This window comes from Danio rerio, chromosome 22 (assembly GCF_049306965.1).
Source record: "Danio rerio strain Tuebingen ecotype United States chromosome 22, GRCz12tu, whole genome shotgun sequence".
Taxonomy (NCBI): domain Eukaryota; kingdom Metazoa; phylum Chordata; class Actinopteri; order Cypriniformes; family Danionidae; genus Danio; species Danio rerio.
In genome coordinates, this window is record NC_133197.1 from 37,122,378 (window position 1) to 37,149,388 (window position 27,011).

The following is a 27,011-nucleotide window of genomic DNA, read 5'->3' on the forward strand; positions in this document are numbered from 1 at the left end:
TGTGTGTGTGCTGTTCTGTTATTTGCTAGAAAGTAAATCTAGGACAGGAGTAGAGACTAGAGAGGTGTCCGAATATCTTTCCTGGTTGTCATTCATACGTATGGGCTAAATGTTTTCATCTTCACTTTTTTAGATTGATAAAAAATTAAAGCAGAAAAAATATTCATTATTAGCTGTTTATTTTAGGATGATCATTACATTAATAAAAGTAAAAAAATATATAATAAAATTGTAAGAAAAATCGCTATCCAATACTTGATAGCAATATTGCATGTTTTCCCAGTATCGTGAGGACCTAATTCACTCTTCACTGTGTTGCGCCAAAACACACAGAGCTTATAAATTCATAGTTGCCACATTGGTAGTAAGTCCACATCCATTTTATTGGTTTGCTTTTCAGCTCATAACACTGGTTTGTTTTTCAGTAGTACCCATGAAGTCGTATTGAAAGAGTTTTGCGTTTTGGTTTTCATTTGTTGATGGTTTACGATATATGATTCTGGATCAGATCCGCCCTGGCCACCAAACCAAGCTCATTTCTGCTATATAAGTTTTGAAATGAGTTATTCACCCCTCTCTTAAAGGAGAACAGAAAACCCCTCCATGTTGATCAGGCCTGCTAGATCCGTCAAGCTTGTTTGCTAGATTTTGCTCCGAGCTGCCTGAAATAGCTGCGCACTCACTCTCTCTCGCTGTGTGGACACCTGTTTTCTTGTGAAGGCAGCTGCCGTTCTTGGGATCATCCTAAAACAATTGCCTTTATCACACGCAGTTGTTGCCACAAGCTCTGCCACAATCAATCAGTCCTGCTCTGCCACAGGAATAAATGTTAGGAGAAATGGTTTCTATTAAAGTATGTGCTTTTAAAGGGCCAGCCAATGCAATCTTGTGTAATGAAAATCCGTCATCTATTCCAGGAGTTCCCCAACCTTTTTGCCAGCGACCCTCAAAATGACAATGCAGTGACTCGCGAGCCCCAATATCCTCTTAGGTGGTTATAAATACAGAAACCTTGCATGTAATGGCGCACACACACCATTAGACCAAAGTCTATTCTTCTCATAATTTTTTCTGTATGTCAGTGCTGTAAATGGGAGAGAAAGTTTAACCTGGTGTTATAAAATCAATCTGCTGCATCTGATGCTATTGCTGTGTCTTTAATATTATGTAATTGCCTCAGGGGTTGCAATTCAGTAGAACTAGTAACTATAAGCTAATATAGTAACTAAATAGTAACTATAAATGACTATTTTCTTTTCAGTGGGTTTTTGGATTAAATATAGTAATTTTTATGGTCTAATAAAAATAAATAGGTTTTTTGGAAATCACCAGGTGACCCCCCCCCCCTTCATTTTCCTGTGACCACCACTTTAAGAACCATTAATCTATTTCATTTGTCAAGGGTATGCTGAATTAAATTGAAATTAACGTTTTAGGAAACTGATTTCTGACTTGCTGTGTGTTTGTAATAGTCTTATCTTTCGCTTTCTGTTCAGAATAAAATGTTCCAGATTGTAAAATAAGACGAAGTACATTTCTGTTCTAGTGTTTAATTGAGTGGATAATGGAATAGGCAGTGTGACATTGTTATGTAATGTATGAATGGGCTTCTGCGTTGAGTCAGAATTAAAAACTCCCCACTTTGTCATTTTTTTCATGCTTTTCGTTGATTTCCATCACAAAAGATTGGATAATTAATCCTGCATAACTCGCAGAAGAGTGCTAACATTACCTATGATGACTTATTTGCGTCTCCTTTCATCCAGGACAGATAAAGAATTCCAGGGGGGCAAATCTATTGTTTTTTTTTTTTTGGTAAAGCTTTAAACATTTGCCCCTTACAATTTAGGAATTAAAGAGCTCCTATTATGGGTTTTTGAAAATGACCTTCCATGTAGTGTGTAACACAGCTCTAAGTGAAGTGAAATATCCAGCTAAGGCTTAAATCTGAAAGTGCACAATGTTTAAAACTTCTCTGTTTGATTTTACGGTGGGTTTCTTTTGACCGCACCCTGTTTTAGAGAATATCACAATGGCTAACGCAGCAAGTATAAAATCTGTCCGTTTCGCAAGGTGTGCGCGATATGTAACTCGTGAATTTGTTTTACATTTATTTACACCTTGTTGAACAATTTATGTTTGGCAAGGTGTATGGTTTTTCAAGTTACTTATAAAAAGAATGCTACTTCAGTCATATTGTTGTAAGGTTTTAAGTTGACTAGTCACACAATAAAAAAAAATCTAACTTGTGAATCGGTCAAACTTTATGAAAAAACCTAGATTTTTATTTTGTTTTTTTTGCCATATCGCTCAGTCCTAGTTTACAGATTGGTATTTTTCTGATCTCATAACTCTGTGGTTAGTTGTTTTGAAAAATTTAAACAGGTGTTTTAAATAGGGCTGTCAAAATTTGCGCTTTAATGCACGTGATTATTTTAAATATTTAACGCTTAAAAAAAAAAAAAAAACGCAAATAACGCAGGTGCAGTTTTTTTTTATTTTATTTCCTGTTGTGGCCAACGTGTGTTCAGGGACATTGCATGCATAGAGGCGACCGCCTTGGGCAGCAGAATAGTTAGCGAACCCCCCCCCGGTCTTCACTTTCATCAACTACACCGCCCTGGCCTGGTTGGAAGAGGTGGGCCTGAGTGCGGTTCACTTGGGCTTTGGCTCGGTACGCTTGTAGTGTGAGTGCAAAACGGGCCTAAGCCCGAAACTGAAAGCAAGACGTGACTTTTAAGGGACTGTTTCATATGGATTAATTAATCATTCTTACTGTTCAGTGATCGCAAACTGCCGTAGTTTATTTAAGACGCAAACTCCTTACTGCAAGACAGCTGCACCTTCAGCAAACCTCCTCATTCCTGCAGCACAAGGGCTTTATGATTGTTTATGAGCGTCAAAAGTGGCGGATCTGTTCGGGGAATTATCTGACTGCGTGTCCCCGCATATTGAACGACTTCATTTAACTGATAAAGAAATCTCTGCTGTGCTGAGCGAGAGCGCTTCTCTACTGAACAGCGCATCATCGACGATGTAAGCTTGCCCAGGCTGGAATGTAGTGTGAGGGCCTATGCCATCCGTACCATGCCCAGGCCCGTTTCCTGGATCGTTTGAGAAGTGTGAGTGCGCTGAATCTGGCTCAAGCACGGTTCACTTGGCCGGCCCTGTCCAGGTTGGAAGAGGTCGCCCTGAGCGCGGTTCACTTGGGCTTTGGCGCGGTACGTTTGTAGTGTGAGTGCAAATCGCGCCAAAGCCTGAAACTGAAAGCGAGACGTGACTTTTAAGGGACTGTTTCATATGGATTTATTAATCATTCTTACTGTTCAGTGAACGCAAACTGCCGTAGCTTATTAAATACGCAAACCCCTCACTGCACGACAGCTGCGCGTCTTCAGCAGACCTCCTCATTCCTGCAGCACGAGGGCTTTATGATTGTTTATGAGTGCCAAAAGCGGCGGATCTGTTCGGCGAAATATCTGACTGCGCATCACCGCATCCCTAAGGACAGTTTGGCGAAATATTTGACTGCATGTCACTGCATATCAAACGACTTAAACGATATAACTAGAGAAATCTCCACTGTGCTGCTGAGTGAGAGAGCGCTTCTCACTGAATAGCGCAGCAGCGATGACGTAAGCGTGCCGAGGCCCGATTGTGGTGTGAGTGCGGGCCGTCGGGGAGACGGGAGGGGGGACAAGCGTGCTTTGGCCCGGTTTGAGGCAACTGTACATAGTGTGAGTACGGCCTGAGTGCGGACCGTCGTGGGAGACGTGACGTGGGGAAGCGTGCTTTGGCCTGGTTCAAGGCAACTGTACATAGTGTGAGTACGGCCTTAGAATCCAACATGGAAATCATTTTTGTTTGTTATCGATATTGATTGTTTTGAATTTCAAATGGCACCAACATATGCCTGTGCTTTTATTTCTGTGATAAATACGGCGTTTCGTGATTAATCATGATTAATTACAAAAAAAAAGTGTAATTAATTATGTAATTTTTTTTAATCATTTGACAGCCCTAATTTTAACAATGTTAACACGGATACTTTCTCTGTGGATGTATGTTTTGAGATTTCACTGCAAATGTCACGTTCATAACGCTGGAATTGCTCTTCTGTCTTTGTCATTGCAGGAAATGCTAAAGCCTACATTCACTGCTGCCACTTTACCCGGAGGCACCAACACCATCAGCACCACCACACAGTCACCGGTCTCTTCCTCGCCCTCCTCATCCTCAGTGGCCATGCACACCCAGAGCAGCGGCCCCTCGCTCTCTGGCACCACCTGCTGGCCGGTGGCGGCGGGGATGAACGCTCAGAGCATCTCCAGCGCAAACGGCACCGTGCTCAAAAGTTCTTCAGCCGGCATGATGCAGCTGCCCAGCGGATTCACACTCATGCCAGGTGCGTTTGTTGTTTGTCTTCTCCCCCTTTCACTTATTCACTTTCCCAAGGGGTTGCAAGAGGCACTGAAGCAGCCTGCATGACATCCTTTGTGTTTTATTGCACATGAACCTATTTGCTTGCTTGCATGCCAGCATACTTGAAATTCTGCTTCCAACTGATCCATCTGATCCTATTCACACCAAGAGCAGCTAAACAGATGATTTAAATCAGAGGAACAGCCAAAGTGTATGCATCTAGCTTTAGCAGCATACACATTTGTGTTAACCCTGTGATAAACATAATAGCAACATGCTAATTCATGTAAGCAATGTGCCAACATGGTTGCAACATGTTTAGTATTTAATAACATGAATCAACATCTTCAAAAAGTGAATTTAGCATGTTAATTCATGGTAGCAGAGTGCTAATTCATCTTAGCATAGTATTAAATAGAAATTAGAAAATTGTTAGCATTAATTTTTAGTAATGTTTAAAGTGCTAGCACATTTATTCATGCTAGTAAAATGTTATTTATTAGACAAATGTTTTCAAATATGTTCATTTTAGCACCGTGTCAGAATGGTAGTAGCATGTTAATTCATGTTAGCATGTTCGAAACATGTTAACATGTAATTTATTGTAGCTAGCACGTTCAACATTTTGCAATTATGAATTAACATATTAGCAAAATGTTAACTTGTGCTAACTGTGCCTAAGCATTATAGCAATTTTAAATAGTAAATATAAACATGCTAATGAATCCCAGTATGTCGTTTACATGTTAAAAATATACTAATTCATGCTAACAATGTATAAAACGTTACTGTTTATATTAGCTAAAGGTTGCTGATGCTAGAAACATGTTAACAGTGTCATAAACATGGTAGCAACATGTTCATTCATGCTAGCAAACTGTTTAATGTTAGAAACATGCAGCTGTAATTGTTAACTAAATCATCAAAAACATGTTAGCAACATAAAAAATGTATTACCTGCATGTTAATTTATGGGAGCAGCATGCTAATTCATCTTGACAATATATTAAATGAAATGTAAATTAGAAAATCGTTAGCATTAATTTCATTTAATGTGTTTAAAATGTTAGCATATTAATTCACGCAAGCCAAAAGTTATTTATTAGAAAAATGCAGAGTGACAAAATGGTAGTAGCATGTTAATTCATGTTAGCAAAATGTTAAACATGTTAGCATGTTATACATTGTACAGTAGCTAGCGTGACGTTTAAAATTTTGCAATTATGAATAGACAATAAAAACAGGTTAGTAAAATGTTAACTCATGCTAACTGTGCTAAGCAGTGTAGCAATGTTAAAAAGTAAACATGAAAATGCTAATTAATCCCAATTTTGTTACTAGCATGTTTAAAATATAATAATTCATGCTAACGGTGTGTTAAACATTGCTGTTTATTTTAGCAAATGGTTGAATATATTAGAAACATGTTAGCAGTGTCATAAACACGGTGGTAACATGTTCATTCATGCTAGCAAACTGTTTAATATCAGAAACATGCAGCTGTTAATGTTAACCAAATCGTTAAACATGTTAGCAACATACCAAATGTATTACGTGCATGTTAATTCATGGTAGCAGCATGCTAATTCATCTCAGCAAAGTATTAAATTAAATAGAAATTAGAAAACTGTTAGCGTTAATTTTTGTTAATGTGTTTAAAATGTTAGCACATCAATTCATGCTAGCAAAATATTATTATTTAGAAACATTTTATCAAATAGTTTAATTTTAGCAAGGTAACAAAATGGTAGCAGCATGCTAGTTAATGGTTGAAAATGTTAGAAACATGTTAACGTAAATTGTTTTAGCCTGCGAGACGTTTAACATTTGCAATTATAAATCAACATAAAAGCATGTTAGCAAAATGTTAACTTGTGCTAACAGTGTGCTGAGCATTGTAGCGATGTTAAAAAGTAAACTTAAACATGCTAATTGATCCCATTTTTTTTACTAGCATGTTAAAATAATAATTCATGCTAACAATGTGTCAAACATTTCTGTTTTATGACCTGTAAGCAGTGTCATAAACATGGTAGCAACATGTTCGTTCCTGCAAAAAAATAGTTTAATGTTAGAAACGTTATTAAAAACATGTTTATTCATGGAGCCACCTTTTCAACAACTAAGGTATTACCTGCAGATTTGTGTTAGGAAAATGTTAAACAGTTTAGAAGTGTGCTAGCGTCATGTTTATTCATGGTAAAATACAAAATATTGTAACTTTATAGCATTTTGCAATTATAAATCAAGATTAAAAGCTTGTTAGCAAAACAACATGTTAACTCATGTTAACAATGTGCTTAGCAATGTTAGAAAATGTCAAACATTCGAAACATGCTATTTATTCACACGTTACCGACATGTCAAAAACATAACTTCCAGCTAATGTTGTGCTAAATGTTGTTGTTTTTATTTTTATATTAGCAGATTGTTAACATGATTCTAATTTATTAAACAATGTCATAAACATGGTAGTAACATGTTAGCAAAATGTTTAATGTTAGAAAAATGCAGCCGTTAACGTTATTCATGTTGACAATGTTGACAATAGTAGCAATGTTAGAAAATGGTAAACATTAGAAACATGCTTTGTTGTCACAGCGTGTTACTAACCTAAAAACATTCATTCAAGCTAATTCAGGCTAACAATGTTCTAAATATTGTTGCCGTTTTAATATTAGCAGATTGTTAAATATATTACAAATATGTTAACGTTGTAAATATAGTAGTAACATGCTAGCATAATGTTTAATGTTAGATAAATGCAGCTGTTCACATTGTTCATGTTAACAAAATGTTTGCAACATGTTTATTCATGATACTACTGTGGTAACGTAAATATGTTAGCAGAAATTTAACTCACAATAGCCTCACGTTTAACGGTAGAAATGTTCATTCATGCCAGCTAAATGTTAAACGTTCTGAAAATGCTAGCAACGTTTATTAATTAATGTGAGCAACATGCGACTTCATGCTACCAATGTGCTCAGCATAGTAGCAATGTTAGAATATGGTAAACATTATGAACATGCTTTGTAGTCACAACGTGTTACTAACTTGTCAAAAACATTCATTCAAGCTAATTCAGGCTAGCAATGTGCGAAATATTGTTGCAGTTTTAATATTAGCAGATTGTTAAATATATTAGAAACATGTTAACGTCACAAACATAGTAGTAACCTGCTAGCATAATGCTTAATGTTAGTAAATTGCAGCTGTTCACGTTATTCATGTTTACAAAATGTAAACATGTTTATTCATGATACTACTGTGGTAACATAAATATGTTGGCAGAAATTTAGCTCCCATTAGCATCATGCCAGCTAAATGTTAAACATTTGAAAAATGCTAGCAACATGTTTATTAATTAATGTTAGCAAGCATACTGTTATGAAAAATGTTATTTAATCAGGACGTGTTGCCATCATGTCAAAATCATTAATAATCAATATGATCGATAGTTCATGCCAGCTAAATGTTAAATGTTAGCAACATGTTTATCAATTGATGTTAGCAACATGCTAATTCACGTTAACAACATGCTAAAAACAGTCAGTCATGTGAGCATTAGCTAAACCATGTCAGTATTGGTGTGAGTAGGCCTGTCGCTGTGTGTCCCGCAGGCGCTTCTCTTCCGCCGGGCACACACACTGTTCCTCTCAGTCAGCTGCAGACACACTCTCTGGCCATACAGTGTCCACAGACGCAGGCCAACAGCAGCGGCAGCACCGCTGTCCCCGCACACACACAACCCGCCGCGCTCTTCCGCCTGCCAGCCGCCGTCTCACTCACAGGTCAGTGCTGGACGATCTGCATGCTCAAGCTTTCTCTCTTTGTGTAAACTAACTAGGCCTGAACGCTTAATTGCATTTACAGCACTATTGCTATATATGTATTGATTTTTTTAGCGTCTGTGTGAAATAGGGCTGCACTATATTAGGCATGGGATGATAACTAGTTTCAAGGTTTACCATGGTTTGGAGAAGTCAAGGTTTTAAAACTGTTAAAGTTTTCTGTTACACTGTTCCTATGCTGTATGCTTTTTTTTATGTATGTGGTTTTTTTTTTACAAGTATTGTATTTAGTTTTTTAGTCCAACAGTATCTCCAGCAGAAAATGAGCCTCTACATCAGGGGTCACCAATCTCTTTCCTGGAGGTCCGTTGCCCTGCAGTGTTTAGCTCCAACTTGCCTCAACACACCTGCCTGGGTGTTTTAAGTATACCTAGTAAGACCTTGATTAGCTTGATCAGGTGTGTTTGATTAGGGTTGGAGCTCAAATCTGCTGCCCACCGGACCTCTATGAACAAGTTTGGTGACAACTGCTGTACGTTAAAGGGTCATGAAACCCCCTCGTTTCAGCAGGGTGTTTTCACACCTCTACTTTGGAAAAAGTCAGAAAAGTGGGCGTGTCCAGCTCTGTTTAGGGGGGAGTGTCGGAGGAAGAAAAGAGGCTTGGTGTGGGAGTGTCTATTTGGGCGCGCTGAATTTCAGAGTCAAAACACACACACACAGGGGAGAAAGGGTTTACATGGACATCTGTAGTCGAATTATTTAGCAAATTATTAAATGGTGGACTTTAACTGCAGTTTGGCTCTTTCATTCAGGGAATTCATTCATGTCCCTCGCGACAAACAAGATATTTGATTCGAGGAACTGCTCTAAGCGTGTATTTTTCATACAATGTTTGATACCGCACGGCGAATGAGAGAAAAAAAACCTCAGCATTTCCCGGAAACTTAGATGCACACAAAAGGTATTTTCAGAAAGCCGCGTGTGTTATTCCGGTCACAAAATGCGGTAAAAATCCTACACGAGGTTAAAGTTTGGTTGTAGTGCTAACATGTTTACACTCTGTGCAATAGTTTGTTCTATACGAACAAACTGAATAAACAGAGCACTGGTCGCTTACTTACCAAATCTGTAGAGACAGGACAATCACCAGCAACTAGAGCCGCGTCTTTATTAAGAGAAGACTACAAGCGAATCCGGATCTCAATGTTTGCAGATGAGAACAGCTCTTAGATAAACAATGTTCCTCCTTAGACACGTAAGTTATTGTTGTCGAGCGTCGCGTACACTGTTAATCCACACGTGAGTCTGAGCTCTCACAGAGAGAAAATGAAAACGAAACTTAACTGCAGCAAACTATAAAAGCAACACTTCACGCTTGTTTTGCCAACACAACGTGGCGCCTCTGCCGTCTAAACACTGTGACAGTAATGAATATTAATGAAGTTGCACAATAGAGCGCGCTGATTGGTTTGAACCAAGCCTTAATCATGCGTTGATGCAGCACACTGTAAGACGTAATAAGACACACTCTGGCTCAGACGTCCAGTCTGCACGCTGGAATACACGCTATTATCTCATGACCAAGACGCAGCTTCAAAAATGAGTTTCAAACAGGAAGTACGAATTTGCTTGAAATAACGCAAAAACAACCAATTTACACTTTTTAGTGAAATATAGGTGTCCTAATAGTGTTTTTAGCAGTGTGGGACACATATACGACTGTCAACAGCTCAAAAAATGTGTTTCGGTGTTTCGAAGAAGAACGTAATTTAGAGCAGCGATCGCAATATTGTGATACTGTGATATTTTATCCAAGGTTATCAGACTGTCAGAATCTTTTTCCAGCTCATCCTTACATGATATTGGAAAAAAACTGACCTTTTGATATTTTGTTTTAGTTTATTGAATGTTGATAGTCTATTTTATTTAAATAAAAAAATAAAAAACGTTAATTCCTATTTATTTCAGTTAACTTAAATGGTTTTATCCAGTCACTGAGGATGTTTTCTGTCCTCTGTGCATCAGGTGGAGCGATGCCTCAACAGCTGCAAGCCATCCAGGTTCATCCCAGTCCTCAGAGCAGCGACAGCAGTCCTGAGATCAGCCAGACGTCCAGCAGCGCCACTGGTACAGACCTCCACACCCCCACACAGCAGACCTCATTAGACCAGTGCAGGGAACTTATGAATTTTGGAATTTTTGGAATTTCATGCAATTTTAAAAGGTCATTTCCTTACATTTCTAATGTAGGGAAATTTTTCGGTTCAGAGAATGCAAGGCGCGCCACACTTCCTTTTGTGTTGACAAAAAAAAGTATTGCACTGAACTTTTTATGTTGGTAGGCAACCACTGAATTGCAGCGTATTGTGAGCGAGTGCTGCTGTTGATATTGTTACAATTGTAATATTTAATAATATTGTAATTATTTTGCTTCAGATAACTTGAAATAGTGACCAATAGTCTCTCCTTTATCTTTAAGGGTGCTTTCACACCTGTGAATTGACTTAGTTGTTCCGAAACAGGGATTAAAATTGTTACATTGTTGCTCTTTGTTCTTGGTGCGGTTCGCTTTCACACGGCAAAGTTTCAAAACAGACAAAAGAGCTCATGTGTCTCAAAAGACACCAAAACAAGTCATGTGTGAGTAAACTCTCCTTAAATTGGTCAGAGTTTCAAGGTTTATTTTGCAGAGTCCTGCTCAGCTGCCATGCGTCCTTATTTTTAATTTGTGGCGATGAGCAATACGACATTACTGCCACTATATTATATGCCATTATATACATGACATTATATTTTCATTACTGCGAAGCTGCCCTTTCATTTTGAATAGTGACGCCCACAGACTGCATCTACTATATAGTATAGAAGTATGCGATTTCTGATGCAGCTAAGCACTGCTGTCAACTCACCGGAAACCCTGCAAACTACCCACGGTCATTTGTAAAGCATTTAAAATAGTCGCCTCTCAACGCAAAAAGGGCATTTGGTGTGATCAAGGCCTAAGACAGGGAATTTCTATATATGAATGAACTCTTGGAATTTCTAGTTCACATGTTCCTAAAGATCTGAGTGATCTGAGTATTCAGTGAGCATATCTGTTATGTATTGAGGTCCTAGGCCATTTAGTAATTTATAGACCAGTAATAATGCTTTAAACTCTATTCTGAATGTAACTGGGAGCCAGTGTAAAGACCTGAGGACAGGTGTGATGTGCTCTGATGAGCTGCAACTGTCTGACTGTCTTTTTGGGATGGCCAGTGAGGAATCCATTGCAGTAATCCACCCTGCTGCTGATAAAAGCATCAGCAAGTTTCACACTTGGAACAGAGCAACTAATTCTTGCAATGTTTTTTTGAGATGATAGTATGCTGATTTAATTACTTTGACATGACTGCTGAAATTCACATCTGACCCAGGAATCACACCTGGATCATAAGCTGCAATACTATCATGGCCCACTGGGGGCGCACATTCTTAAAACCACTGCACTTTGTCTTAAATATGCTTTCTATGTGTGTTCAGCTAGCCACACCGCGACTATAGTCACGTCCTCAGTGCCTTCTTCAGTAGCCGGACACATGATGTACCCTGGAGCTCACGTCATGTACGCCACCTCCACCCCCGCCCTTACTGACGGAGGTCTGACTGTGCTCAGCGCCTTCCCACAACCCCCCAGTGCAATGCATGTGTCGCACACAACGAATCAGGACTCAGGTCAGTTCCACAGCCGCACACACTAGACACTAATGTATGTATGTGTGTGTGTGTGTGTATATATTTATATACATATAAGTGTGTGTGTGTGTGTGTGTATATTTCTTTATTTATTTATAAATATATATATATATATATATATATATATATATATATAAAATTAATAATATAATTTAAATATGAGTCCTTTAAATCAAATTTCATCTTCTTTCTGATGCATCTACGTGCCTAAATGAACTGCTGAATGATTGGCTGATCAGATATTTGCTTGACCAAGCCGTTGAACTGATGTGCCTAATAATGTGGTCATTAAATTTGCATTGTTAAAAGGTAGAAAGTGAATGGTTTTGTGTGTTGTTTTGTACATGTTTAGGTGGAGTTCCTCAGATGTTCCTCACAGGACCTCCTGGCACTGTACAGATCCCAGTTTCAGCCGTTCCCCTTCATTCGGTAATAAAGTGAACCTGTTCATGTGTAGACGCATTGGATTGTTATTTCTTTAAAAAAAAAGAAATGTGATGAAATATTTTAGATAATTTTGTTATATAGAGCTATGGGGATCCCTGATCCCTGATAGTCAGATGTGGAGCTTACATTAATCAGATTCACTCTAGTGAACTGCATCCATGTTAGCACGTCGCGTTTGATGTTGTAGATTCACAGCAGGTAATCAGTAAATGCCCAATGCAATCTGATTCAGAAATATATACAGTGGTGGAATTAAGTATTGAACACATCACTGTGTTTATTAGAAAACCTATTTCCTAAGGTGCTGTTGACTTGAATGTTTTACCCAATGTTGATAACAACCAAAGAAATGCACATATGCAAAGAAAACAAGTCTAATTAATTCACAAATTAACTAATGCATAACAAAATGAAATGACGCAGAGAAGAAGTATTTTACACATGAAGAAAGGAAGGTGTGCAAAGGCAGCGAAAGCCCAGACAGCAGTTGAAATCTCTCAGTAGTTCTACAGCAACCCTCCGCCCTTCCTCAGTGTAAATGAATATTAGTTGCTTTACTCCAACATCTACATTAGCAGGAGGATGAAGATGAAACCAGGTGGACATTTCAGCAAGACAATGATCCCAAACACAGCCAAGGAGACTCTCGGATGCTTTCAGAGAAAGAAAATCAAGCTGTAGAATGGCCCAGCCAATCACCTGACTTAAATCCAATAGAGAATACAGAATAAAGCTCAGATTTAATAGACTAGACCAGGGGTCGGCAACCCAAAATGTTGAAAGAGCCATATTGGACCAAAAAAAACAAAAACAAATATGTCTGGAGCCGCAAAAAATTAAAGGCTTTATATAAGCATTATAATGATGGCAACACATGCTATATGTATTTATATTAGCTATATTAGCCTACTAAAAAAATGACTTCGTTGGCTACAAATACATACTGAGCCTTCATGATTAAATGTTCATTTCCCTGCAGTGCATCCTGTAGAGAATGACGCGCCACGTGACTACTCTGTTGTACGATGCCGTCTCAAGTTTAACTTAATTACAGTATATTAATGAATTATGTTTAATGTTCAAGTTTAACTTCATTACAATATTAATGAATTGTTTAATGATCAAGTTTAACTTCATTAAAATATTAATGAAATATGTTTAATGACCAAGTTTAACTTCATTACAATATTAATGAAGTATGTTTAATGATCAAGTTTAACTTCATTACAATATTAATGCATTATGTTTTGCTTTGATGAAATTAAAGAAATGCAATAAAGAAATCAGATTTTTTAATGTTTTTTTTATTTTGAGGATTCAAAAAAACAACATCAAAATGAATGTGCACAACGTGCCCCTTATCTGGACAACAAACAGTGCAATAAAACGCAGTCTGCCATTTCCATTTCAAGATCAGCTTGAGTCATTCCTGGGAATGTGCTCAACAAGGAAGGGTCAATCTCCAGGGGTGTGTGTCAAGGAAAGACAGTCTCGTTTTTTCCTTTCGCAACTCACAAAATCTGCTCCCAAATGCAGTTTGCATATCAACGATCGCACCTTGTTAATAATCACCGTTGAGTTAGTGATCGGGATGGGCTTCTTTGAATTCTCTCAGGGAGGGAAAATGAGAAAGCGTGCCCCGCTGTACATCTTTGGCAAAGACAGCTTGCGCTCCATGGCGCATCACACAGCCGCCGGTTTGTTTACAACAGCTACCTGCCTGGCATCCCGCCCTGCTGATAGAAACGTGTGTCGCAGGCTATGACGCAAATCTTCGTTGACAGAAATGTTGAAATTAAATATTCTACACACTTTTACAGCGTTGGAAAACGTTAAGATTGTTTGTCCTCCTATAGAAACCATATTAAAACAAAAAATATATTTACCTCCCTCATCGTTTTCCATTTTCAAACATTTTTTGAAAAAGTTTCAGGGAGCCACTAGGGCAGCGCTAAAGAGCCGCATGCGGCTCTAGAGCCGCGGGTTGCCGACCCCTGGACTTGACCCACAGAAGCATCAAGATTTTGACACTGTTAAAGTCTGTGAGAAACTCTCAGATAGATAGATAGACCGACAGACAGACATACCGACATACCGACAGACAGACAGACAGACAGACAGACAGACAGACAGACAGACAGACAGACAGACAGACAGACAGACAGACAGACAGACAGACTGATTGATTGATTTGATAGATAGATAGATAGATAGATAGATAGATAGATAGATAGATAGATAGATAGATAGATGATAGATAGATAGATAGATAGATAGATAGATAGATAGATAGATAGATAGATAGATAGATAGATAGATAGATAGATAGATAGATAGATAGATAGATAGATAGATAGATAGATTGATTGATTGATTGATTGATTGATTGATTGATTGATTTTGGTGCACAAAAGTGTTTTTAGAGCTTCTAATGATTCCACAGAAGTCATGGACTGCTTTGATAATGTTTTTTGGTTCCTTTCCTGGACTTTGAATGGGTCAGGACCATCAATGCAGGATGTGAGAGCTCCAGGATTTCATTTATAATATCTTAATTTGTGTTTTAAAGATGGTCCCAGCGGTTAAAAACGAGATGATTAGTAACAGAAATTTAATTTTTAAGTGAACGAAGTATTGAAAATTTTTTTGTTCTCAGTTGTTTTGTTGATGATGAGTGCTGTTTATTCACGGATGCTCTTGTTTGTGCTCTTTCAGATGTTAATAAACCAGCAGCCCTCTGGCAGCAGCAGTAGCACCCTCACCGAGCTGCGCGTGGTCAATCTGGACAATCCTAAAGGAGACTGACCCCCCGCAAAAAAACACATGACGCTCCAGGGCTCACTCATGCCATCCAATCAGACTGCCATCATATTTATTACTGCCTTCTCTCCACGTGAGGTTTGAGAATAAAGAGCTGTAACAGGACATCTGAAGGATCATCGCAGCTCCTCATTTCGGTGGCGGGTGTGATTTTTAATGGATCGCTGTTGTTTTTTTGTTCACATTTATACACAGACACGCATTTGTACTTCAGGATTTCATACAGACGACACACAATCGCTGCTGGATGTTCACCTATTTGGGCCGGATGATACGATTGCTCATTTTGAGTAAATATTTGCGCTTTTTGTTTTCGTTTTTTGGAAGAATTGGCAACTTTCACCCTTCAATGCGGCTCTGATTTGTGTTATTTATCATCAAGAATATGATCAATGATTATCTTTGAATGCTTGAACGGAGTTTTTATTGTCCAACTTTCTTCACATGCAAATCAATGGAGACTGACGCTGTCAAACTCGAAACGTACCATAAAACTGGTACCTTTTCTAAAAAGTCGATGCTTTTTTTCTGCTAGATTTCGAGCTGAACTGCATCCGCACCAATTTATAACCATTTTGAACCGAGCAGGGCGAGAAAACGTCGCCCTTAAAGTGATGCTGGATACTCTTGCACTGCCTTCAACATTCAATAGGAGGTCATTACTCCTCATTTCTCCCCCTCATCCAGTTTTATATGGCCTCAATATGAAGTTAAAATATCCTTTTGATTTCACCGTGCTGCTATAATTGGATTCATACTAAAGTATCGCATGTCATTCCATGTTTTAATGCTGTGCCAAACTATACTGTATTGATAAATCGATGATAAAGTCAATGTATCTGCTTCGAGGCTTCACACAACACATGCTTTAGCCACTTTTTAACAATGCTGTACCCAGAAAAACACTGACTTGCGTTTGCACTGCATGAAAACCGCGGGTGAATAAATACATGCGGTTGGGTTGAGCGTTTTTTTTTTTTTTTTTCACTGCTTTATGACATTAGTTAACCAAAATATTAAAATTGCGTGAATCTAGGTACTAGAATGGCAGATTTAGTTCGAAACAACTGTTATTTTCACTGAATTAGTTTATATGCGCACCGACATGTTAACATTAATAGATTTTCTTGTTATTTTTAATCACCGTACCCTTAATTATGTATCTATATTATTTGGGTTTTAAAGCATCCAAAGGGCTGTAAAATCTTGACGGCATTTGCTGATAAATGCGAGTGATTCAGATCCTTTTTTTTTTTTTTTTTTTTTTTTTATCCGGAGATGTCCATGGGCCTCGCCTGTACATTCGTTGTGCAAATTTGGACCATAAAGCCTTGTTTTCTAGTACTGTTCAACGGATTTCAATGGACCACAGCAATATTGAAAGTTTCAGGAATGGTTTTGTCTTCGTTACATGGACCTGCACAAGTGGGAAAAAAAAGGGCGTGTGGGATTTATTAAGCGGCCAGAACAAAAAGTGTTTGATTGTTTTATTCAGTATTAATGCGTTTTAAATCCAGGGGAAGACTTTCTTGAGTTGTGGATTTCCATTATGATTGTCCAGGTCACATTTCACTCGGCCAAAAGGTAAAACATATGCATGTTTTGTGACAAGTAAACGTGTTTTTGCTCATTTCTGCTAGCCGAAAAACAAAGATCAAATTGTAATTGAAAAATTTGCTGTTTCAGTAACATAATTTAAATGAATTTGATGTATTTGTTTGTGAACGGCGATTGGCGATTTTTATTTATTATATTGCACAATTGATAGTTCATAGTCTTTCTGAGAAAAACGTTTAAATTGTGCGATGTAAACTTGCATTTCACAAGTAAAAACGTACATTTGGCCGTTTCATGTCTGAAGAAAGTTTTTGGCCATTTCGTATCAATTTAGTGTGTTTTTTTGTACAGTTTTGTACAAACAGGATGCTACGAAGTAGCCTCTAATTTGCCAAAATGTTAAATTCTTTGGATATCTTGCAATACTTATGAATTTTTAGTTTTTAATTTAAAATTGCATGACGAAAAAGTCTCAATTCTAATCACAATTCAAGTCGGAAATTAAAACACGACAACAAGTTTGATTCGTAAGATAAAAATGAAAATATGAGAAAGTCGCAATCATTTATTTTTCATGGCAGAATTGACATTGTGTTTCTGCAAAATTTTTAAATCTTTTACGTGTTTTTTGTGAATTAGTGGCTATTTTGTATTCATTTATACAATTGTGTTTTTGTACAATTTTCTCATGCCAAGATACTGCAAATATGCATATCAATGAAATTAGCCTCTAATTACTTTGCAATTACTAATTACTAAAATACTTTGCGATGTTTTTTTCAGAACTGCACATAGAATTTTTAGCTTAAAAAAAGCAACATACAAAGTCTCACGAAAAAAAGTGAATTAAAATGTTAACTCGCAATTGTGAGAAAAACGTGAAAATCTGTAAAGAAAAAAATGTTGAATCCTAAAATGTGAACTTGAATTTATGAGCCAGAATTAGAGAAATTAAGAAAGTCACAATTATTTATCAGAAATAACAACTTGCAAAATACAACTAATGAAAATCTAATGCGAAATTTATGCAAGGATTACTATTGAATTATTTCGTAAGTATTTTTGCTAACTAGTGGCTATTTCATATCGACTTATACAATCTTATTTGTGTTTTGTATGGTTTGCTTATTACTGCAAAAACACATACAAATGCAATGTTATGATAATTGCAAAATATTTATCTGATGAAAGTCTTTATTCAAAATTTCTGGGACATTTTCTGGGAATTTAAATGAATTCGTAAGTGTTTTTGCCAATTAATGGCTATTTCATATCAATTTATTCAATCTTATTGTATAAAGATGTTATGTCTTGGCGATGGTTACGATTTAGCCTCAATTGCCAAAATGTTAAACACTTGCATATCTCACACCTTTTTTTTCCAGAACCCTATATCTTGCCATTTTAAAATGGTTAAAAATTCACAATTCAAAGTCTCAATCCTGCCATTGCGACAGAAACGTGAAGTTTGATTTGTAAGATGTAAACTTGCGTTCATGGGTAAAAATGAGGGGGAAAAAATGTACGTTTGAAACTTCCGAAACATACATTGAAATTATGGGACATTTCTGCAAGGATTTCAGTTGAATTAAATCGTTCGTAAATATTTTTTGCGCATTAGTGGCACACAATTAGCAGAAAATTGCATTTTTTATTTCATGGCACAAACACTTTTTGAAACAATAGGGAAATATAGGTCTGACGAAAATCTTTGACATTTTTGCGACATTTTCTATTGAATTAAATGAATTCATAAATATTTTTAGCAAATTAGTGGCTATTTCATATAAATTTATACAATCTTATTTCTGTTTATTTCAGTTTTCTAATGCCAGGTTACATCAAAAATGTATATAATTGTGATGTTACGAATTCGCCTCTAATTTCCACAAATTTAAAAAACTTTCATATCTCGCAATTAGTTTTTTTTACTTCGAATTGTTAGTTTTTAACTTTCAAAATGGCAAATTAAACAGTTTTGAAGCATTTTTGCAAATTAGAGGTTACTTTGTATATAATTTGCAGAAAGTTGCGCAAAAAATTCTCGGCAGAAAGAAAACTTAGAATGGAAATAATTTGGAAATACAGGTCAGACGAAAAAATCATTATTCGAAATTTCAGCAACAATTTCATTTGAATTAAATTAATTAATAAGTATTTGGGTAAATTAGTGGCTGTTTCATATCAACTTATAGGATCTTATTTGTGTTTATTACAGTTTGCTGCAAAATTCCATTTGAATGCGATGTTACGAATTTGCTTCAAAATTTTCAAAATGTTAAACTCTTGCATATCGTGAAAGTTTGAATCGTAAGATGTATACTTGCTTTCATGGTTTCAAATGCCAGAAAGTTGCAAGTTTTTTTTCTGTTGTTTAACGGCAAAAAAAAATTACATTTCGAACAATTCTGAAACGTATGTCTTGACGAAAATTGTTCTTATTCTCAATTTCTACAACAATTTGAAAAAATTTTATACTTATTCAATTGGAACAATCTTATTTATTACAGTTTGATCTGATGCCAGGTTACAGCAAAAATGTGCACAAAACTATGTTGCGAATTCACTTTAATTTGCCAAAACATTAAATATTTACGTTCTCATGTGACGAATAGTTGGATCATTGTTTTGTATTGCTTTGTTTTGAGTGAAATATGACCTGGATGCCTCAGTCTTTTTTTAATCGACTGTTATAGTGTGAAATTGTCTAAACACTAGAAGAAAGTGTTGAATGTACCGTACCTTTATTGTACATAACTTGATTTCGTACGTAAGGATCTGTAAGTAGCTCACGCGGCTGCATTTGAAATAAATGAAAACAAAACGTTTGGATATATTCAGTGGACTGTATATTAGTTTTAATGTGAAGCGCCGACATTTGTCAGCGCTTTTTCTTTTACCTTTATCACAGTGTAACGAGTTGTGGTTGAAATGTTTGCTTTATTATTATGTTTTATTATTATGATTATCTTCTACAGTGCCATTTTCTGAAGAATTAGGTTGGTTTTGTTAGATGGTTGGTTTGTTTTTTGTATCACATGCTGGTTTATTCGTTTGATTTTACGACTTAAGTTGACAATACGAAAAAAAATTCAAGTGAAAAACTACTTTAACCACTAAAGCATATTTGTTGTTAAAGAAATGCTGTAATTATGTATAGAGCTTTCTTTTGGAATAAAAGAAAGATTTGAGAATAAATTTACGCCTGTTTGAACTTGTGAATCGTGCATTTTGAAATATTAAAAATTACTTTGAATTGTCAAATTTGTCACTTTACTACACTACACATTCATTACGATGAATAGTTTGCAAATATTCATGATTATAGTTAGCAGAATTTGAAGACTGCATCCAAAAATGCATGACTTTACATTTAGCAATTGTATTCTAACACGCACTACCTGACAAATGTCTTGTCATCGATCTCAGTTGTAAGGTGCTCCTGGATTGGCCTGACCAGTCAGCAGAGATGAACATTAATTAGCATGTCTGGGGTAAGATGGAGGAGGCATGGAAGATGAACACAAAGAATCTTGATGAACTCTGGGAGTCCTGCAGGAACGCTTTCTTTGCCATTCCAGATGACTTTATTAATTGATTTGAGTCATGTCAGAGATGTATGGATGCAGTCCTCCAAGCTCATGATGGAGTCAGACACAATATTCATACTGTCTCCACTGCAGCATGACTTTATATTCTATACTGGATATTATTTCTGTTCAGTGACAAGACTTTAGTCTAAGCAAAGTCAGACCCCACTGTCTAGCCACACCCTAGCAACCACTTACGGCACCCTAGCAACTGTCCCGTAGACTTCCATTATAAAAAAAACTGCCATTGACTTTACATTGGACATACTAACATCCATATTGACAATATACTAATCTATACTCGAAACATACTAACAACATGCTAATTCATAATAGAAACATACTAACAACATACCAATCCATACTAACAACATGCTAATTCATAATAGAAACATACTAACAACATACCAATCCATACTAACAACATGCTAATCCATAACAGAAACATCTTACAAACATACTAACAACATGCTAATCCATAACAGAAACATCTTACAAACATACTAACAACATGCTAATCCATAACAGAAACATCTTACAAACATACTAACAACATGCTAATCCATAACAGAAACATACTAACAACATACCAATCCATACCAACAACATGCTAATCCATAATAAAAACATACTACAAACATACCAACAACATACCAATCCATACCAACAACATGCTAATCCATTATAAAAACTTACTACAAACATACAACATGCTAATCCATAATAAAAACATACTACAAACATACTAACAACATGCTAATCCATAATAGTAACATGCTACAAACATACTAACAACACATCAATCCATACTAACAATATACTAGAAACATACTACAAACATACTAACAACACATCAATCCATACTAACAACTTACTAGAAACTTACTACAAACATACTAACAACACACCAGTCCATATTAACAATATACTAATCTATACTACAAACATACTAACAACATACTAATCCATACTAACAATATACTAGAAACATACTAACAACATACCAATCCATACTAACAATATACTACAAACATACTAACAACACACCAATCCATACTAACAATATACTACAAACATACTAACAACATACCAATCCATACTAACAATATACTACAAACATACTAACAACACACCAATCCATACTAACAATATACTACAAACATACTAACAACATACCAGTCCATACTAACAATATACTACAAACATACTAACAACATACCAATCCATACTAACAATATACTACAAACATACTAACAATATACTACAAACATACTAACAACATACCAATCCATACTAACAATATACTACAAACATACTAACAATATACTACAAACATACTAACAACATACCAATCCATACTAACAATATACTATAAACATACTACAAACATACTAACAACACGCCAATCCATATTAACAATATACTAATCTAAACTAGAAACATACTAACAACATACCAATATAATAACAATATACTACAAACATACTAACAACATACCAATCCATACTAACAATATACTACAAACATACTAACAACATACCAATCCATACTAACAATATACTAATCCATACTAGAAACATACCAATCTATACTACCAGCATACTAATCCATACAACTAACATACTAACAACATACCAATCTATACAAACAATATACTAGAAACATACGAACAACATACCAATCCATACTAACAATATACTAATCCATACTAACAATGTACTAAACCTTACTAACACACACACTAACAATATACCAGTCCATACTAGAAACATCCTAACCCCTATCAACCTCCCAGCAAGAAACATGTTAAAATACATGTAGTTATCTCTCTATGCCAACTGTTTCACACTTCTTGAAAACTACTTCAATGATTTCAACTTTAAAACTAACTCAAACGTTCAGGCTAGGCTTTCTTAAGCCACCATAAGGTTTGTCTACCAACTTTACCATTCATATTAAACACTGATATTGTATATAAGTAGGCCCACATTTCCAACTCTTTTTTACAATTCATCAAAGGGGGGTTTATGTTCAGTAAATCTAAATTTATGTGTGTGAAACTTTCCAACAAATAACTTGTATTTATATGCTCGTTGATAATAATGTCGGTCAATCACGGTGTGTTCAATCCGCGACTGTGCGCTAGAGGGCGCTGTGTGTCGTTCATAAACGTGTGTGCGTGTGTTTGTTGGATCACTGTTGACATTCTGGCCTGCCAAACGATATGAGGTCGCACTAAGCAGTTTGAAGCCTATAATTTCCCTCTACTGTAATGTCATTGGGGGTTTATTATATTCCCGGACATCTTCCAATGTAATGGTAAGTCGCAGATTCTTCCTGCAGGTCTGATTTTTAATCTAGCAGTCGGTGCGTTTGGATGATACTTTACTGCTATGTCGGATTGTGGTCGTTTCCTCCTCCTTTTGTGCATGACATTGCTAATAGTGATATGTTTATGATGTTTTTGCCGTGTATTCGTTGTGTAATGTGCTGTAGATTGAACGCAGGTCGTTTATAGTTACGCTAGAGTACATCCGTTGTGTTTACAGTTAGCTAGCGTTGCTAACATACAATCACAAGCCAGTGTTGATTAGCAAGATTATAACTCATTTCTGGGAGGTTTTAGTTAAAGTTAAGTTAAATTAAAGCATATAAGTCACGAATTGTGTGTATTTTTGCAAGTTTTTTGTAGCTGAGTTTAATTTGTTTGCATTCCGATGCCTGTAACGTTACGTGATGCTGCAGAATAATAGTAATTATAAAAGTTTTGACCTCAGTTGAGAGTTTTAGGCATTAAGATGATTTTTAAAACTATAAAATAGCCGTAATTTTATTTAATTCGTGTTATTAAAGGGTTTGGTAGCTATGACAAACTGTACTTTCTGCAAAAGTCACAACTGATCAAAAACTACATCAACGTAATGCATTTGAGGATATATACAACAGTAGTAAATATAAACAACAATAGATCGCATTAAAAATGATTTTGGCCCTCCTCCCATCAAAACACAAATATTTTTAATCCTTAAAAGTATTTTTTTTTACTTGTACTTACAGTGTAGTTTAAAAATATCATAGATATTATAATTTACTAGAACTTCTATGATGAGCTGCTTTGATAAAATCTACATTGTAAAAGCGCTTGAGAAATACACATGAATTGAATGAGATTAAGTAAATAGTATTTGATAGTGGTGTAACGGATCACTTTATTTTTTTAGCTTGTTTTTGTAGTTTTTTCATTGCTAGATCATCATCATTTGTGAAGAATTATTCAGTGACATATTTTTGATGGCTGATTGTCGCCACCTACTGGTTGAATAACGTAATTGCTGCCTACAACTTTAATATTTGAGCGTCAAGTTAAGTGCATATGATGGTGATTTTAATCTTTACCACAAACATCAGTGGCATTATCGAAACTATAAACTCTTATCCCAGTACTGCTGTGTTATTTGACTGTAAACTGAACGTCTTCACTCTTTCTTGATTTTTGCGTTTTCAGATTTGAATGCAGAGATTAGAAGGATTGATAAATATATGCAAATCACCATCATTTATAATTTATGTTGTGTGGGTGTTGAGATCCCGATCTTTTAATGACTAATTGTGCAGCTTACACTGAATGCATTAATGCAGGCTAAACAAGTAGTGACAGAAAACACCTTTAATAACCTAAGAAACCCACCACATCCCGAATAACCCACCACAACTTCTTCTGTCATCATTAAGTTTTTACAGGAAAGTCCAATAGAGGTAAAGTTGGTTTTATATTCACACATTCGTTCATTTAGAAGTGTCCATATTGTTTACCATGTTATTTTGAATATTCAATCTGAATTAGCATGCAAGTGTGACTTGAAAACAACATTAACACTGTTTATTTGACTTTTAACAATGTTGTACTTTGGTAGTCATTGGCTGCTAATATCATTTCGCTATTTAGAGTTTGCAAATAATACTTTTATGAAATTATATTATTAAGAGGAAAGTTTGAATGTGCGAATATAAAACCAACTTTACCTCTATGAAAGCCTAAATGTTTTCATGCATGTGATTTGAATGACACGAGAGGCGATCTCTCTGCAATCGTTATAAATTTAGGATTCATCTATAAGTAAAAGCAAAAATAAAAAAGTATTAATCCGCGTGTCACGAGTGTTCAGTGAACCGTGGGTTGTGATCCGCATGAATCACGGATCAACCGTAATGCATTACACTCCTAGTATTTATCACCGTTTTTTTTTTTATATCCGAGTCTTAATATTACTGTTTTTGATTAGCGAAAATAGAGTGGAAAGACATCAGAACCCTGATCTCCCTTGAGATTGTTTAGTTTATTAGTTTTGAGTTATTTTAGAAACTTAAGTCTGTGCTAAACATAACTTGAAAACAGTTTTACTAAACGATGTAAATTAGACACCCGTATCAAAAACATGAATTCTGAAAAAGTTGTTTGATAAAACGTTTCTGATGAGTAACTCGATAAAAATGTTCGGGGTGAAAGTCTGTGCAGTTTATTTTTTGTACAACACATAAAAACACAGTTAAAAGTTCTATATGTAAGTTTTTGACTTCTCTAAAGCATAAAAACAGCTTAATATGTTTGCAGATATTTCAGAAACATGCTCAGTGAATGTTCTTTATCTAAAAAACAATGCTGAAGTCAGATTTTCTGCTTTAAAAATGTGCGTTATGTGCTGGAACATCTGTTTTGTTTTGGTAATTTTAACCCGCCCAATGCTGTTTTAATTGTTGCCACCTATTGGCTGAACTTTGTAATTGCTGCAGCCTTCATATAGAGCAGGGGTGGCCAATAGAGATGGCTGACGTGGAACTGATGTTTCGACACAGTGTCGAGATCCCGAAGCGCAAGTGTTTCGAAACACTGCACCGAAGCATGATCCGAAGCACCAAAGTCACGTGACTAAAGTGTTTCGAAACACCTAGTCACGTGACTAAAGCGATTCAAAGCATCGTTCAGCATAGAAACGTTTCGAGACCTGGCGAATCCTAATTTGAATGCCAAGGTATCCAAGTTACCTCTGTCTCATATGGCTTAGAGGACTGTAGGTTTGCTAATTGAATCTTTGCTTAGCATGATGTTTTGGGTTCGAATCCCGACTTGTACAAATACTCTGAAATCATGGTTTTATGTATTTTAATCATGTTTCTGTTTTGTGTAGCCTAAATAGGATACAGCTACAGTTACGCCATCAATTTAGCATCATTTTTGTAACACTGTAAAACAATAATAAATATTTTTACAGTATGGTTGGGTTTAGGGTTAGGGTAGACATTAATAAAATACAATAAATTGGAAATTTAATGAATAATATAAATAATTCTTGATAACTTCAGGCCACCGTTTTTGATCTAGCAACAACCCTGTTTTAAGACAAAAACAAGACATATTTATTCACAAATTGTTTATTCGGATATCAGACCAATGTTGAAACAAAACGATACAAGAGCAAAGCATTACCAACTGGTAATAAAGCATTTCAAAACAACTGCAACAAACTGGCTTCGAATCCTACTAACCCTGCATGGAAGTCTGACACCTTAACCACTGTACTATGTCACTTGAAGGAATTCATGTACAAAGTTGGGTTTAATCCCTCAATATGTTCAATCGTTCTTTGCTGAAACTGTTTCAGTGCAATACATAAAAAATTACCACTAGGTGTCACTGTAGAGTGGGGTTTCGAAACGTTTCGAAGCTTCGACACATTTGCTTCGACTGTTTCAGTGTTTCACGAAGCCTCGCTTTGCCCACCACTAGTGGCCAACCCTGTTCCTGGAGAGCCACCTTCCTGCAGATTACAGTTGCAACCCATATCAAACACACCTGCCTGTAATTACCACGTGGTGTTCAGGTCCTATTTAATTGGTTCAGGTGTGTTTGATATGGGTAGCAACTGAAATCTGCAGGAAGGTGGCTCTCCAGGAACAGGGTTGGCCTCCCTGATATAGAGCAACAAGTTGCAATTGTTACAAATTTAGGATCTATCTACAAGTTAAAAAAAATGTGCTATTAATCCTTTTGTGCTTGGTCCATGGGTCGTGATTTGCAGTCGGTTGCGTCCATACTGAAAACTATACCCATTCTATGTAGAAAATCCCACCAATCAGAGAGCCAAAATAGATACTAGCTCCACCTACTCCCACGAAGCACCGCAGATAATGTAATCAAGTTGAAATACTAACACTTGTATATGGGGATTTCAGCGCAAACTTGAAGTGTATTTATTATTGTAGGTTTAAAATTAATTTCTTATTGTAACTATAATTAGCATTATTCTTTTTTTTTTTTGACATTCCCAATGCTTCATGGGATTGTAGTTTTTCCCCCTCGTTATTGCTGTAAAGCACACAGTTTTACATTTTTACAAATGATTTAAATTGTAATGCTCAGCGATTGTGATGTTGTGATACTCCTCCTAGCTCATTTGTGTGTTTTTTCATGGCTTATAGCAAATGAGATGCTTTTCAAATCTCTTTTGGGAAAAAATTAAACTTTAATTTCTAGAACTTGCTGCTGTAAAAGCTGTTCAGTGCTAATGATCTGCGTTTATGAGAGACTACAATTTTTATGCATATTTTTGCTGAAAACTATATTAGTTCAGCCACTATTGATCCTCAA

At 36.1% G+C, this 27,011-nt stretch overlaps 2 protein-coding genes across 3 annotated transcripts in view; both read left to right on the forward strand.

Annotated features, from left to right (window-relative positions):
• srfa (serum response factor a) overlaps nt 1–19,989 on the forward strand; it is a 45,242-nt gene extending 25,253 nt beyond the window's left edge. The window contains 6 exon segments of one of the 2 annotated variants that reach the window (NM_001110526.1): nt 4,135–4,405; nt 8,046–8,216; nt 10,242–10,343; nt 11,739–11,930; nt 12,304–12,380; nt 15,114–16,177. In NM_001110526.1, coding sequence (NP_001103996.1) covers nt 4,135–4,405; nt 8,046–8,216; nt 10,242–10,343; nt 11,739–11,930; nt 12,304–12,380; nt 15,114–15,203 — 903 coding nt within the window. In that variant the 3' untranslated portion in view covers nt 15,204–16,177. 2 annotated transcript variants of the gene reach the window in all.
• A 2,571-nt stretch (nt 19,990–22,560) lies between these two features.
• Nucleotides 22,561–27,011, forward strand: part of rnf13 (ring finger protein 13) — a gene marked incomplete at its 3' end in the record, with an annotated part of 46,980 nt that continues 42,529 nt past the window's right edge. The window contains 1 exon segment of the mRNA NM_201044.1: nt 22,561–22,684.